Source organism: Elephas maximus, chromosome 4 (assembly GCF_024166365.1).
Source record: "Elephas maximus indicus isolate mEleMax1 chromosome 4, mEleMax1 primary haplotype, whole genome shotgun sequence".
In the NCBI taxonomy this organism is placed as follows: Eukaryota; Metazoa; Chordata; class Mammalia; order Proboscidea; family Elephantidae; genus Elephas; species Elephas maximus.
Genome location: NC_064822.1, coordinates 59,574,162 through 59,590,723, shown reverse-complemented (window position 1 = coordinate 59,590,723; position 16,562 = coordinate 59,574,162). Strand labels below are relative to the sequence as shown.

The 16,562-nt window shown below is 51.9% G+C and overlaps 1 protein-coding gene across 6 annotated transcripts in view; it reads left to right on the top strand.

Annotated features, from left to right (window-relative positions):
- TSPAN11 (tetraspanin 11) overlaps positions 1-16,493 on the top strand; it is a 96,904-nt gene extending 80,411 nt beyond the window's left edge. For 2 of the 6 annotated variants that reach the window (XM_049882205.1, XM_049882206.1), the window contains one exon: positions 159-5,167. In XM_049882205.1, the coding sequence (XP_049738162.1) occupies positions 159-188 (30 nt within the window). In that variant the 3' untranslated portion in view covers positions 189-5,167. The other 4 variants (XM_049882207.1, XM_049882202.1, XM_049882201.1 and 1 more) reach the window with 4 other exon arrangements.
- The last annotated feature ends 69 nt before the right edge of the window (positions 16,494-16,562 follow it).

Genomic DNA, 16,562 nt, shown 5'->3' with positions numbered 1-16,562 from the left:
AGCTAGTGTGCTCATTTAGTCTCGTTTTGTTTTATGGGTCTGTCTAAACTTTGGCTGAATGGCGAACCTCAGGAGTGACTCAGTACTGAGTTAAAAGGGTGTCCGGGGCCATGCTCTTGGTGTTCATGCCTTTTTTAACAGCAGCCTCTTCTTATCAGCGAAAATCTCATGAAGGAGCCCAGTACTGATTGAAGCAGGAGCCGGGGCCTGGAGACAAGCCTAGTTGAGGGCCTTTCCCTCACTACTCTCTGTAGCCCGGAGCGACACTTCGTGTTTCAAATACAGTTTGAAAACTGTTGGTCTAGCCCATCTCTAAGGAATCTTCTCACTCCAACATTCTATGATTTTCTGGTAAGGCTCATACCTCAGTGACCAGTTTTCTTGAGACCGATGTCCTACCCTGTTCTGGAATGTTACAGCAGTTGGTTTGTGAACATTCTGAAAACCAAGCAGAAAATGCAATGAACATAATGAACCCTTGCTTCAGTCAGATATTTGACATGTCACTTGTTGCCACGTGGACATGTGGACCAGGCACTGATATGCTTAGGAGACATCATGGAGGGTTGGATAAGCAAACTGCAAGAGGATAGATGAGTGGATTCATGGCAGCCTGGCAAATGGTCTCCAATAGCGGGCTGTGGCGTTCTAGCCTCAGACCTGTCTCTTCAACGTTTTCCACAGTGATTTTGCCACGGCGGTGTCCGCTCAGGCCATGTTGAGGTTCTGGTCCAGCCTACTTTCCAGGAGGGACCAGATGTCTGGAGAACCTCCAAGGCCATGATCTTCAACCTCAGCTGCACACTGGGACCACCAGATGAGCATTAAAAGCTGCCGAAGGCCCAGGCTATACCTTAGAACAATTAAATTGTCTTGGGTTGGCACCCAGGCATCAGTGTATTTATACAACCTCCCTAGTGATTCCAGGTTGGCAGTTCAAAGCTACCCAGAGACACCTTGGAAAAAAGACCTAGCAATCTATTTCTGAAAGATAACAGCCATTGAAAACCCTCTGGAGCACAACTCTACTCTGACACACATGGGGTTGCCATGAGTCAGAATTGACTTGACAGCAACCGGTTTGCCCTGGTGTGGTTTGGTTTTTTTTCTGATGTGCGGCTAGGATTGAGAATCACTGGCCCAGAGGAAGCAACAAGGGCTAAGAGGGCCTGGAAATTGAATGTGGGAGAGGTCAGAGAATGCAGAACTGTTACTTGGGAGAAGACACACCATCACTGTCTTTAAACGGCCAATAGCAGTCACATGGGAGGGGGAGCAGACTTTTTCTGGGAGGCTGGAGGACAGAACAGGAACAGTAGGTAGGATTTACAAGGAGACGGATTCAAGGTCATTTCAACAATTGTAATCGTCCTACCAGCAGTCCCTTCAGAGTACTAAACTCCCTGCCGCTGATGCAAGTTGGAGCAGAGGTTGGGGGCTGGCAGGGATGCTGGGAGAACTCCTGCCCTTGATAGACACAGTAGCCCAGCGGTCCTTCCACTCTGAGGTTATGCATTCTGGGAGTGCGTTGTTCACTTCAGCAAGAACCTGAGGGCTCCTCAGTCCCACCGTGTGGAACTCACTACACTGGCGGGGACAATCGGGGTCTCGAGTATACCCCCAAATCATAGATTTGTGGGCCTGGAAGGACCTTACAACAGATCATCTAGGCCGGTGCTGCTCTGCCCTGGCTACACATTAGGTTTAAAAAGTATCTGCTCAGGCCCACCTCCTGAGATGCTGGTGTACATCGGGAAGAGGCCTGTGGATGGGGATTTTTTTACCCTCCCCACCGCCCCCCCACCCGGTGACCCAAATGTGCATTCAGGGCTGAGACCCACTTAGCCCCCCTTGTTCATACACACCTGAGGCCACCAAGCCCAGCCATGCAGAATCACGTGCTAGAGGTCATACAAACCCTACTCTACAGTTTACCCTTTTTTGGGTGGGCTCTAGAGGCACTCACTTCACTTCGAGGTAACTTTGAAAGGTAATTTCCAGAACATTTTGGCTGGGAGACTTCTATCTATAAAGGACATAGTGGCTCCGGGAGTCCCGGGAGCCGTGCTGAGAAAGCTTAGGGGCAAGTGGTCTGTCTGCATTGTACTGAGTGCCCTCATGTGCCATGCTGTGCCCAGTGCTGACGCAACCCCAGCAGGTGGGCAGGAGGTAGTCGCCTCTCCTAGGGCGCTTTCATTTGAGGGAGGGAGCAGACAAGTGCCCGGCAGTTACATTGCAGGCAGAGGGGTTGGGTCAGTGTGAGCTCTGGGCTTGGGGACGCACCTACGAGGCACTAAGTAGTCATGGGCAGTCAGGGAAGGCTTTCAGGGAAGTGATGTAAAATTAAGACTTGAAGGAGTTGAACAGAAGTGGCAGGAGGGGAAGGAGCACTAGGGTAAGGGAGCAGCCCTGGATGGCCAATGTGGAGTGGGGGGCTTTATCCTGAGGTCGTGGAAAACACTGCCTGGCCTTGCCAAGGCTCCGGGGGCAGGCGGGGCTGGTTTTCTAGCTTATTCAGCAACACTGGGGGTCCCAGGAGGGGGTGAGTGTAATAGTAGTGATTCCTTTGGACTGTCATCCTAACTTCTAAAGAATCTCACCTGGGAAGTTTTCCTCATGATCGAGGGGGAAGTTGAGGTTCAGGGAGGGATAGAACTGTGCCCAAGATCACACAGTCATTGGTGCAAGCAGAATAGAAGCTAGCGCACCACCATCCCAACATCCCCACATATACAGGATGGAAACATATTTCAGACCCCGAGCAACTCACCAGACAGCCACAATTGGGATCTGCTGGCCATTAAAAGGGAAACCAAAAGAAGTTTGGAACGACTTCCCAGAGCCCTGGCCCTTCCTTAATGCTCTCTGATGACAGCTAGGTGCTGGCTCAGAAAACCTGTAAAAAGCTAAAGGCATGGCAGCTGTCCTGTTAAAATATCCTCTGTATGTCCCAAGGGCTGTGTCCAGGCAGGCTGGGCTCCAGCAGCCTGTCCCAGGGCCACTCCCCAGTGGTCTCCGGCTCCTGCAGTTCACTTGTTACGTGTGTCTCTGCTCACCCCCGTGCTGGCTGTGTGTCCAGGCTCTCTGGTTTTTCTGAGTCCTCTGCTGGGAGGAAGATGCTGATACTTACTCAGGATCTGGTGGGTTAGTGTCCTTTACTTCTCTGCGTGAATCAGAATGGTGTGTGTGCATGTTTGTGTATGTGAATGTGTGTACATGTACATACACATTGTGAGAGCATCTCTTACCTCTGCATGAATCAGATGGTGTGTGTGCACACGTTTGTATATGTGGGTGTGTGTACATGTGCACGCACATCAATGAGACTATCCCTTACCTTTCTGCATGCATCAGTGTGGGGTGTGTGTGCACCCAGTGTGTATGTGAGCACATGTCCACATACACTGATGAGATTATTCTTTACCCCTCTGCACATGTATACGCACATGTATATGTGTCGTATGCGCACACATTGGTGAGAACATCCTCCCTGGAGGTACCCTGGGACACATCTCATACAAAAGTGCACATGCTGGGGCAGTCGGCCCTGCCAGTGCTCCCCGGCATGAGATGTACAGTCTAGGAAATATGGACACAGTCATTACAGCCAAGTCTGTCCTGGCCCAACAGCTCCCTCCTTGGCTTTCCCTTAGCAAGGATCAGAAACATCCAGATAACTTCACAGGATGTCATCAAACCGTGAGGTGGGGACAAGGAAAGGGCGTGCTGCATGTCACATGGGTGGAAGGCTGTGACAGCCACCTGCTTAAAGCTAGTGGGAGATGAGATAACCTCCTAAGCCACCTTCCAGCTTGTGACTCTGAGTCTCTGAGGTGGATTAACACCACTCTTAGTACCAGCACTGGAAGCTGAAAACCGCTTTCACAGGTCTCCACTGTCCTCACCTCTCATCCCAAGTTGGTGGATGGACAGGAGTGAGGAAGGCAGAGGAAGATGGGCTCATCCTATGCAACCTCCTTAAGCTAGCCTTGTCAGGAGAAACCAAGTGCTCTCTAGCTCCGGAGCACCTTCATCAGCCCGTCCACCTCCGCAAAATGGTGTGGGTTCAAGCTGTTCGTGTGCATCCAGAGTTGCTCTGGTACTACCAGACGAGCGGCAGCCATTTGAGAAGTTGGGGCGTTGTTTCCTGTACTTGGAAAATCTGCCCTCATCCCCTCTCCCCCTTCCCTAACACCAGTGCCCCCTGTCCTGTGGGCAGTCGAGAGCCAATGGCCTATCACCGTCATGATGGGGATCATGACCACAGTCATGGGCTCCTTGGTCTTCTCTCCAGAGACCTGGCACGTCTCCTCTCCTTGGGTGGGAGGGAGGAGAGGAAGGAGGAGGACAAATAAAGAGCAAGGTGGAGAATAAAGGTTCTCTGCATTTTAGAAATGGGAAACATGAGACCCCCCCAGGGGGAAAAGTAATTTTCCCAAGACTGCATAGGTGTTTGGACAGGTGCTGCTGGCCCCTTCTTGCTCAGTTCTTAGATTTGAAAGAGGGCTGTGAGGAAGAGTGCCTAGGGCTTGGGCTTGGTTCCCCGTTCCAAGCTGGTTTACAGGATGGGCTGGTGACGGCTCTAGTTGCCCCTCTCAGAGCCTCAGTTTCCCCACGGCTTCTGCAGATCAGCCAGAGAATGGACTATGGACCTTGGTTTTGCCCTGGGATCTGAGGCAGTAAGATGCAGACACACTCTCTCCCAGAGAAGACTGCTTCAGACAGGTCTAATGAAGGAGTGGGAACATTGCCCCTAGGGACCTAATTAAATTGGTCATCACAGAAGAAGATCTAGGACCACAGACCACCAGCATCGACTGGGAGCTTGTTAGAAATGCAGAGTCTCAGGCACACACCCAGGCAGGCCTACGAATCAGAATCTGCCCTTTAACAAGGTCCCCAGGTGATGGGTGCACATTGAAATGTGAGAAGCACTGCTCTCAGACTGTGGTTTCTCACAGTGTGGTGGCTGGGCCCGCACCACCTGGGTGCTTGTTAGGTGAGCAGAGTCCCAGGCCCCACCCCACACCAACTGAGTGGGAACCTGCCCTGTAACAAGGTCTGCGGGTAGAGGTTGGCGTGCACTGAAGTGTGAGTAGCATGGCTCTAGGGTGCTGCCGGGCCAGCAGCCTAAGGGGGTCCTGATAGCTCTTTGGTCCTCTCTCTCCACCTGACAGATCTGCGGGATGGTGCTCACCTGCTGCTTGCACCGGAGACTCCAGCTGCATTTTTACTAATGGCCGCCCCCATCCCCTGCTACTGCCCCTCCAAGGACAGATGTCTCTCCCAGATCTCTCTCCCAGGCCAGCAGAGCGGCATCAGCTCTAATAGGGAGGGCCCTAGACTCCACTAACTCTGTGCCCAGCCCCTGGGAACCCACAAAGTGCCTGAGACCACACACAGCCCCGCTGTTCCCACTCAGGCTGGGGACCCTTGGCCCCTCTCTCCACTGCTGAGCACTCAATGTCAGAACCCCCGGGCCGGGAATGGAGACCCTGCCAGAAGACGACAGCCAGAGCCCTGCCAGGCTCCCGTGGACTTAGAAGGTGATAGCTGGCCTCTCTGCTCTCTCTGGCAGTACTTGGAATCAAGGGCTGAACCCCTCAGTCCTTCTGGGACTCCTGCTTCCAGTGTTAGATTTTCTTCTTAGGGGAGGCTGCCCCACCGGTGCGGAGGAGCCTTCACGCTATCCACCTTTTCCGCAGGCTCTGCGAGCTTTGCTCTCCTCTCTGGGAAATGTATCAGGGCAGGGCACTTAGAACTGGCTCTTCTCCCAAAGTCCTAGCGGCTTTGATCTGCCACCTTTGCCGAAAGCCCCCTCACCTAGAGAGCAGTGTCCTGACAGCCCTGTTCCTTCCTGGATCTGGGAGTGGAGTCCCGAGGTGAGGCTGCCCAGGAGCTGGGGTTGGGCTGCAGGCTGGAGGGGTCTGCCAGGGCAGATGGGCAGCAAACAGTGTAGGAGAGAGTTGGCTACCCCCCTACCTGCTGCACTGGGAACAGAGCCCTGCCCTCCCGCCTCGAGGCTTTTCTTGGAAGGGTCCAACTGGGGGGTATGGCCCCAAGCCCCAGCCTCCAGTGTAGCAGTACAGTAGATTACTACCATGTCCCCTGGGGATCCACTGCTGCGTGGCCTCGTTCTCAGGAATGCCAGATTTTGAAACCATCTTCAGCTCTTACATGTTGATGGGTGTAAAAATCTCAATGAGACCAAATCACAGACCCTGAAAAGCTGGAGCCACAGGGGAGGTGAAGCTCTGAGTAGAGGGGCACTCTGTCCTGGATCTCACTTTCCGAGGTCCTCTCATCCTGACCACATGGTCACCCACGCTGCCTCCTAGGGGGCCTCCTGTGCTCCTATTCTCACCAGCTCCGGAGTGAATGCGATCCCTCCAATTGGTTCTCTCTTGCACCACTGAATTAGGCAGCGAATTTTCAACCATTTGCTCTCAGGTCAGTCCTGACTCTCGATGACCCTGTGTTTATCAAAGTAGAACTGTGCCCCACAGGGTTTTCAATAGCTGATTTTTCAGAAGTCCATCACCAGGCCTTTCTTCCAAGGTGCCTCTGGGTGGACTCAGACCTTCAACCTTTCGGTTAGCAGCCAAGCACATTAGCTGTTTGCACTACCCAAGGAATCCTCTCACATACTAAGGGAGAACAAAAGGAAAATCCTTCTAGAAAATATAGTATAGATGCTGGCAGTTTTCTAACGAACACGTATCAACTCATAAGGCAACCTTCGGGCTCCTCCAGATGTCTGTTATGAGCGGGTTGCAAGCCCATACCCAGCTTTCACACCTCCCAGGTCCTGGGAGACCCTGGCCTTGTCCTTCCCCCCACATGAAAAGGCTAAGACCCTGGCCAAGAAAGGCCAAAGTTTGCTTCCCACTTGATCCAGTTCACAGTCTGATGAGCACAGTTCTTGTGACCTGGGTCAGTCCTGGGTGTCCTCTCCCGCCCCAGGTCACTCACTGCCTGTCCCCAGCATAGGTGTGAACTGGGCGAAAACTGTGCATCCTCAGAACAGGCATTACCCACATGAACAGGAGGAAGGCCGGGCTCTCGGGGAGGAAAGCCTCCTCTACTCTGGGAATTCCCTAAGGGCTTCTTAGAGCCTGGCCTGCTTTGTCTCCTCTGCTTGGAGAGGTTGCCAGTACAAAAGTCATGAAGAAGGGAGACCAGCTCTCCCAGCGACCACAGACTGCACCAAGGCCAAAAGAAATGGTTTTATGGTTATCTTTGCTACCCTCCAGCTTTCCGGGGTTCATGCAGATAATCCGAAAATGAGCGTGACTCCCAAGCTCCCTGAAGGGCTTGATCAGACTGAGAAGTCTTGCAGAGTGAGGGCTGAAGAGAGAGCCAACTGCTGGGCTAGAGAACCTGTTCTTCCTGCCCAGGTGCCTCAAGGGGCTGTGGCCTAGGAGTGCTGTGGCCTTCACGGGTCTGCTCTGGTGGGTCCCTGAGTTCTTCACTGAGGTCAGCCAGGCTCGTGGAGATGGGAGAGTGTGATAGGCCAAAAATCAAACTCTGAAAGAGTTCCTAGGAGATGCAAACTGTTAAGCACTTGGCTACTGACCAAAAAATTGGAGGTTCAAGTCCGTCCAGAGGCACCTCGGAAGAAAGGCCTGGTGATCTACTTCGAAAGATCACAGCCATTGAAAACCCTATGGAGTGCAGTTCTACTGTGAAACATGGGGTTGCCGTGAGTTGGAATTAACTAGGCGGTAACTAGAAGAAATAAAAATCTGCAGGCATCGATTTCACAGCCTCGGTGTGGGGTAGTGTCCAGGAGAGCCTGACTCCTCTGCCCCCAGCCCCACGTGTTGGATTAGGCTGGCCTGACTGCCGGCAGGATTAACTGTGATTCCTGTCCTGGGCATCATCCAGCTCGGACGGCCACTGGGGGGATGGCTGATCCAAGCCACAGAGTGTGACAGAATAGCCCAGAACTTTTTGGAAACATGACTGCCTCGTTGATGCCAGTAGCCTGGGAGATAGGACAGGGCTGGAAGAAGGAGAGGCCCAGATGTGGCCAGTCATTGCTAAGGGACACAAAAGGGCTGGGGTCTGGAGCCGAGGAGGTCCCCAGTGGGTGCGCCCCTCCTACCAGCGAGATGCAGGCCTGCACCAGGACCAGCTCTTCTCCAGCTCTTCCCCAGGTCCTCAGGGACAGAGGACATTCCTGTTGAAAGTCACTGTCAGTCCTGTGTAGGCAGAAGACTCCTGTACATCCAGGTCCAGAAAAGAAGCCGGCATTTTATAGACACATCAGGAGCCTCGAACCCCACACAGGTCGGGAGAGCACGTCCCCATCCAGAACGCATCAAGCAGCTCTTCCCCTTCCCCTCCCCTCAGCTCACAGACACCCCAAGAGAGAATGGTACATCCCCAAGCCTCCTAGATGGTGAGTGCTTACGGGAGGGGGAGATAAAACTCAGCCTTTGGTGAGGGGATGAAGGATTGTTTCAAATGTTTGCTATCATTCTTTTTCTCCCTGCCCCTCTCCCCAGTCAAGCCCCAACTTCAGGGGCCCCTCAGCATAGCCATTTGGGGAGCGTGTCCAGGGAACTACTTGTGTTTGCTGAGGGACAACTATATGCTTGGACAGGAAGTGTTAGTCACCATAAGTGCATTAGCTCATATTATGGCAATAAAAGGGTGTTATTTTCCCCCATTTTATAGGTTAATATCAAAGCTCAGAGAAGTTAAGACTTTCTAGTCAGTAGTAATGGCTTTTGCCATGCCACCCCCAGCAGAAAAAACCAAAAGGAGACCAGCAGCCTTCCCCCCAGCCTCCCCTTCTCTATCTCTGTGTAATAAGCTGTCAGGCTGACATTCAGGAACAAAGTGTCCCTCAGGGGGCCACCTCACACCCCCTCCCAGGTTGCACTGAGCCATCCATCAGGGTCGAGGCTCCAGCTGCCCAGCGTGGCTGCAGTCAGCAGAGAAGTATGGCTTATTTCAGGCTGACAGCCAGGCTCCTGGCAGAGTGGCTCAGGCAGCCAAGTGCCTGAGGGACCGTAGCTCATGGAAACAGCCCAGCCCACCATCTCAGTTGCCAGTGCTGACACCACCCCTGCTCAGAGCTGCCCAAGTGAGTGGGGGACCGTCCCTCAGCTCTCAGAGTCCTCAACCGTGGGGTAGAATCTCATGCCGCATGGAAGTCATCTGGGGCACAGGGTGGCAAGGGCACGGGAAGTACCTTTCCCTGCCCCATGAACCCACAGAGCCACCACCTCCCCTTCAGGTGAAGCCTTTTGCTGCTTTCATTCCCTCACCTGTACTGAGCACTGCTGTTGCTGGATGCTGGGATCGAAACAGTGTGGTTTTTGTCTTGGGAGCACGTAGTCTAGAATCTCATCAGCCTGCCCACCCCTGTGCACAGTGTTTAGATCTGGAAGGGCCAGGGTTTGGAGGTAGGGGAAGTGAATTGGAACAGAGTCTTTGTCACCATTCACCCTGCTGTCAGCCTTGAAAACATTCTCTACTTACTGACCATTTGGGACATAGTGGTTAAGAACTTGGCTGCTAACCAAAAGGTTGACTGTTCAAATCCACCAGCTGTCCCTTGAAAACCCTATGGGGCAGCTCTACTCTGTCCTATAGTGTTGCCATGAGTCAGAATCAACTTGACAGCAACAGGTTTTGGGCCTGGGGAGGAGAAGGGAGGAGAAGAGGAAGGGAGGAGAAAACCAGCCTTTTGTATCACCTCTGGGGGACGCTCACATCAGCCGAGAATGATAGTGATCAAACGAACGAAAAAAAAAAACAGACCAGTCGCCGTCCAGTCAGCTCCAACTCATAGCAACCCCACGTGTGTCAGAGTAGACCCTCACTCCCTTGGATTTTCAAGGCTGTGATGTTTCAGAGACATATCACCAGGCCTTTCTTATGAGGCACCTCTCTGGGTAGGTTCCCACCACCAGCTTTTCGGTTATTACACCACCCAATCCTTAAACCAGTAGGTAGTTCTCAAACTTGAGTGTGCATCAGAATCGCCTAACGGTGATGTTTAAAACACAGATTAGGGGCCCCACCCCCAGAGTTTCTAATCAGTAGGGGTGGGGCCAAGTATTTGCATTTCCAATAAGTCCCCAGGCGGCACTGCTGCTGCAGGTCCTGGATCCACACTTGGAAAACCAGTGCTTTAGGCAACACCACAAAAGAGCACACTTCACTTTCTTCCTTTCTATCTCACAGCCCTCGGAGCTCAAACATCCCTCGGGAGGTCCAGCTCAAGTCCCACTTGAACAGTCTAAGACTGTCCCCACCGGACTCATCAGGAGCAGGTGGAGGAAGCATCGCCATTGTCCCCAGTTCATAAGCAGCCAGGCTGCCTCCAGTGCTGCTCATTCCTGCAGTGCCTGCCCCACCCTGGAAGGCCCTCCCAGTGGGACTGTGGCCTTGGCTGGGAGACCGGGTGTGTGGGTCCTCTTCCTGGAATGGGGCAAGTTACATACACGCCAAACCCTGTTTCCCCATCACCTTCTCTGTGCCTGGGGAGAGCCCCTCTAAATCCTTGTTGCTCCTGTTTTCTATTTCAGCACCAATATACCCAGCCCTGTCCTCCTCCCATGGCTCAGAGCCTGTGTGTGGCCCCCTTCCCCTCCCCAAAGAAGACAGGTGCCTGGGAAACTGGCCCCTTCCCCTCTTGCTTATGCACCCAAGACACCCTTCTTCAAGTGCCGCTGAGAATTAATTCCACGCCAGATGGGCTCCTGGAACCAGCTAACCCTGTCTATGGGTCGTAACAATTTCTAGAAACAGAGAAGTTGACTTTGTTGTTGTTGGGTGCCATAGAGTCCATTTTCAGCTCCACGAAATCACCTTAACCTACAGTATAGAGAATCGCTCCAGTTGTAAACACACCCCTCTCCTTAACCAAACTCAGTGTGAGCCCTGCTTCCTGTGCTAGGAGCCGTGATAATAAAGGAATTGTATGTAGCTCTACCTTCTGTGGCTCTGTCTGTACTCAGCAGGGAAATCCCAGGCTGGCCAGCAGGTCCTTAAGTGCCTTGCGTCCTGCTATGTTAACCCTGCTAAAGGCATCCCCTCCATGATCAGTAAACCTATTGGCCACAGTGACTAGGGCCCTGCCTCCCCTTCTTTTGTCAACTCACTTCGTCAGCAAATCCTTGATTTGTGTGAGCTGATCTCTCCTGCCTGTGAGTGTCACTAGCTCCCGGCTGCAAGGCAGAGCCAGGCTCAAATGTCTCTGCTTGATTGTGTTCCTCTGAAAGCTTTCTGCCTTTGATTAGTCAATATCTGTACCGCACCCCCCCCACCTACTGTGATGCACACACTGCCTGTGTTAATAAACCTGCAGTTAGCTCTTCCCTGCTGCGGGCATCTCCCTCTGTCTGGCTGCAGCAGATGCAGGATTTGGGGAGAAGCCAGAAGCAAGGGGGCTGGGCATCAGCTGCAACACATGCTGGACCCCCAAACTATCTCACTGCAGAGGGGTAGGGTTTCTCCACTTGGCCCATCTGATTTGTCCTCATCCCCGAATATCGAGCTGGGACCCTTTTTCATCCAGTGCAAAAAGAGTGGAAGCTTTGCTGACTGTGAGTACACCAGGGGGCCCTGTGCAGAGCTAAACAGAAGTGCTTTGTCCTTTATGACATAGGACATTCGTTCTATTTAATTCACTGCCCTGTCTAGAAAACTTGCTCGAGGTGGGGTGGTGTCAGTGGGGGAGCCTGAAGAGTGCCTGGGTAAGCTGAGCCCAAGAGGGCTCCAAGACAGAGAGATGGGGGAGTCGGGGAGGCAGGCTGGGAACCGGGCCACTCATCCAGAGTGAACCCAAAGGGGGCCTGGTCACTAGCTGTGTAAGCAGACAGATCTACCTGAGAAAGTCCCCCAGCGGGGACCCCCCCTTGCAGAAGAGACACCAGCTCCTGTCCCACTCTCCTGTGACTCCTGGGGCCTCTTGGGTCTAGATTATTCACTGCACCATCAGAGCAGCAGCCCTTTGATTATATGGGCATTAGACAGGAATGGAACCAGGCTAGGGCACGGCTACGGGCATGGGTGCCCTTGGACTGACATCTACTCACTCTAGCTGTCAGTCACAGTGAGCGTGAGTGTGTGTGCTTGTGTACGCACCAGCACATGCTGTACCTGAGGAAGGACGAGCATCACGCCAGGCCTGTCCCTGCTGCAGACAGGCAATGCTCTCAATGGTCCGCGACTGCTGTCTAAACAGCCCCGGCTGCTGGCAAGGGCCTTGTCAGGCAGGCAGAGAGCACGAAGCTTTTGCCGAAGCCGTTCCCCATGGCAGCTGCTGGCTGGTCTGTCACCTGCCACTACTTCCCAGCAGGCACCAATGCCTCATGTCAGCCCCGAAGGCTGGGCTGTCATTTGCTGCCTCTGGGGGTGCTGCTTAGAGCTGGGGGCCTGGTCACCACTCCTTCTCAACAACTGAGAATAGGGAGGCTGCCAGAGGAGGGGAGGCACAGGGGCCAAAGAGCCAAGACCATTCCACTTATTTTCTTCTTGAAAACAAATACACAGGAAGCACCTACCTTGTTTTCCTCCTGCTTCTGCTGCCAGCTGACACCCTGCCTGGCAATCCCTTGTACAGAAAGAGGAGAGGGCACTGCAGGGGTCCCAGGTGGGGTCCTTTGGATCAGGCCAGGATAAAGAGTAAAGTGAGGAGAGCTTGAATCTAGCCCTTCCCACCAGAGAAGTGGAAGCAACGTCACTGCACGGAGAACGCAACAAATCCAGCCGGAGTCGAGAGGGTCAGTGTCCCCACGAGCCTGCATACTCTGAGAGGATGGGAACAATCTCCATTAGACTTTAAAAAATACTGCAAATAGTTTATGAATCCCTAATTCTACTTTGGAGAGCCCTGCGTTGGGAGCCCGAGATCAAGCTCAGCATGCTCTCCTTGAGTTACTGACAGTAAATCAGGAGAGTGAATCCTTTCAGTAACTGGAGTCTCTTAACAAAAAAAAAAAAAAGATGATATTGAGAATATATTGGGATTTTGAGGAGTCATTGGCGGAGATTGGGTGAGGGTGGGAGAAGGAGGAAAAGGAGCTTTCTGAAGCCACTAAATTACAGAACCTAGCTTGCTGCCAGCCTTGTCCACTTGTTGGGTCAGCCCTGCTCTGGACAGTTCCCAGGACTCTGATGGTGGCCCTCTCTGCAGCCACCAGAAGATAAATCTCCAGGCAGCAGGTTCAATGGTGCCTTAGCTGGCTAGTGATTCTGTAACACAAATACCACAAGTATGTGGCTTTAAAGAACAAATTTATTTTCTCCCTGTTCATGGGGTTGGAAGTCCAAATTCAGAGCACTGGCTGTAGGGGAAGGCTTTCTGTCAACTCTGGGAGAAGATGCCTGTCTCCGTTTCTATAGCCCTGGCATTCCTCAGTTCCTTGGAGATCATCATGTGGTATCTAGTCCCACCACCTAAACCCCATTGTGCTTGTTTTGTGTCTAACCTACTCTTTTTATAACTCAGAAGCGATTAGGTTTAGGACCTAGCCTACACTGACATGGCCTCATTAACATCATAAGGAAAACCCTATTTCCAAATAGGATTATATCCACAGGTATAGGGGGTTAGGATTTCAACAGATATTTTGAGAGGGATACAATTCAATCCATAACATGGCAAGATGCAGCTGCAGTCACAGCCCCCTGTGTGGCCTTGCTCTACTTGTTCCCCTGCCTGCTCTACCTTAAGGGACACCAAAGGGAAATGGGGCAGGCCCAGGTAAGCCCTGGGTGGCTTTGGCCCTCAGCTGTTTGGGAGTCTCTAGGGCCATGAGGCAGAGTTCCAGATGGACAGCTTCAGTCAGGAGAGCCTAGCTGAGGCATGCCCGGTGGGGCATTGTTATTCTTTTTGTCAGTTTAAGGAGACGCAATAGTCCCTCTCCACTGCTGTAGTTAAATTCAGCAGAAACAAGATGGCCAAATCGATAGCCTCCCAATCTTTGCTGAATGTTTTAAGAAGAGACCATTGCAATGCCAATAGTTTTGCGTCCAAAGTGGCATTTATTTAATCTGGCTTCCTTCTTGCTTTCTGCAGATTATTGAATGCCGCTGCCAGGCCAGTCAAGAGCAAAACTGGGAGAAGCTTGTCCACCAAGTCCACACGGCTCGGGGGGCAGCCCACTCCTTCCTCCCTGATACACCAACTCCCCTGCCCAGATCACTGGCCTGTGCCCTAGGCTTTCAGCCAGGTGGATACTCTTCTTGGGGTCCTGCCTTTAGCTCAGGGACTCCTGAAGACCCAGATTCAACTAATTTCTTGTCAAGCACCTACTCTGCTCCAGAAACAACCTGAATGCCTTTAGGAAACCCTGGTGGCCTTTACATAGGTGCTTTTTTCCTTCTTTTATTTAGTATTTATTGTTGTTGAAAATATACACAGCAAAACATACTATTCAACAACTTCTATGTGTACAACTTAGTGACACTGATCACATTCTTCAAGTCGTGCCACCATTTTCACCCTCATTTTCTAAATTATTCCTCCACCATTAACATAAACTCACTGCCCTCTAAGCTTCCTATCTAACCTTTGGAGTAGCAGTTGTCAATATGATTCCATACAGATAGTTTTTTTTTTTTAAAGCACAATGGTCAAGGCAGGCATTCTTTACTAATAAGCTAAAATATTGTTTGGTTTAAAGAAAACTTCAGGGGATATTTTTGGTTTAAGGTTTAAAGATTATCTCAGGGCAGTTGTTTCAGGGGGGTTCACCCAGCCTCCACTGGCTCCAGAAAGTCTGGATTCCATAAAAAATTGATTATACACATGCCTTTATTTAATCCTCACAGCAAATCCATAAAATAGGCATTAGCTTCATTTTGCAGATGAGAAAACCAAGGCTTGGACAATTTAAATGACTGCCCAAGGCTCACATAGATAGCAAATGCAGAGTGGGAATCAGCCCAGGCCCTCCAGCTTCCCAACCCACGCTCTTCCCACCCACACTGCAGTCCAAAGCTAATGGTGCAATTTCAGGTACAGCGCACATTTGGGGTCAGGAGGAACCTAGGTAATGTATGTGAAAGCGTTTTGCAAACTATGAGGCTCAATACAAACAAAAGAAAAGATTTAATTACACCATGTTGGTCTCTGCCCAGTCTTGGTGGAGCAGTGGTTAAGGGAGTGCTCGACTGCTATCCAAGAGGTTGGTGGTTCGAACTCACCAGCCCCTCCGTGAAAGAAAGATGTGGCAGTCTGCTTCTATAAAGATTTACAGGCTTAGAAACCCTATGGGGCAGTTCTACTCTTCCCTATAGGGTCACTACTGTGAGTTGCAATCGACTCAAAGGCAATGGATTTGGCTTGGGTTTTGGTCTCTGCCCATCTCCTGCCCATGAGCCCTGAGACCAGAAAATACACTTGTCCATCCATTTAGTGCAAAAAATTTGTCATCTACCTACCTGTCCAGCCAGGGTGAGGGATGCCGTGCTGGGTGAGTGGCAAGGAGGCTCCTTCTGCCCCCCCAAAAATCCAACTAATCGCCAGGCCTTGTCACTTTTACTGCCTATCTCTCAAGGCTATCATTTCTGTCTCCCTCTTGCTGCTGCTTCCCTCTGGGGTCCACACTAGGGCACGTAAATCACTGCAGCAGCCTCTCTCTGGTCTCCCCGCATCCACTCTTGCCACCATCTAACCATTCTCCACTGCAGCCAGAGAAACCATTCTAAAGGCCAGATCAGAGCCTGGGCTTAAAACCTTTCAACAGGCACCCCATGGCACTTAGCTTAAAGTTCCAGCTCTTCAGCCAGGTTGTTGGGTTGTGATCTGGTAGCTGCCGCCCTCCCCAGACAGTCCCCTTGGCCCTCAGGGCTCCAGCTTCCAAGCTCTGGGCCTTGGCATGTGCCATTCCCTCTGCCTGGGATACACTTCCTTCCACCCCTTGTCAGGTCCACTCCTCCTGCCTCCAAGTCTTAGCTCCGGCATCACCTCCTCTGGAGGCCTCGCCCTTCCCAAGTTCGGGTTGGTGCCCCTCCCCACACTCGCCCTGTACGTATCACTAGCACAGCACTGAGTTGCCACCAGCAGTTTACTTTTCTGTGGTCCCCATTAGACTGCGGGTCTGTGAGTACAAGCATTAGGTCTGTGTCACTCATCATTGTATTCTAGGTGCTTGGCACATGGTGATGGTGTTAGGGGCCAGGGAGTCGATTTCAACTCTTAACAACCCCATGTGATGGTAGAGCTTCATCAGGTTGTAATCTTTACGGAAGCAGATCACCAGGTCTTTCTCCCACTGAGCTGCTGGGTAGGTTCTAACTGCCCACTTTTCAGTTAGCAGCTGAGCATTTAACCATTATGCCATCAGGGTTCCTTGGCATGTGCTAGTCTTCAATAAGTCTTTTTTGAGTGAATAAACATTTTGTCTGTGGAAGCACAAATGTTGGGGATTGTGATGGCTCGTCGAGTTCTGTGGTCCCCAAGCCTGCTCTGCTGCTGATGTAAACCCTCCGCTCTGGTACCAGATGGTGAGGCGCTTCTCCCACCACATCATGCTGGAATGGGGGAATAAAGTAGGGGTCACCAGAGACATCTCTGCCACCCCTCCCATGGGCTG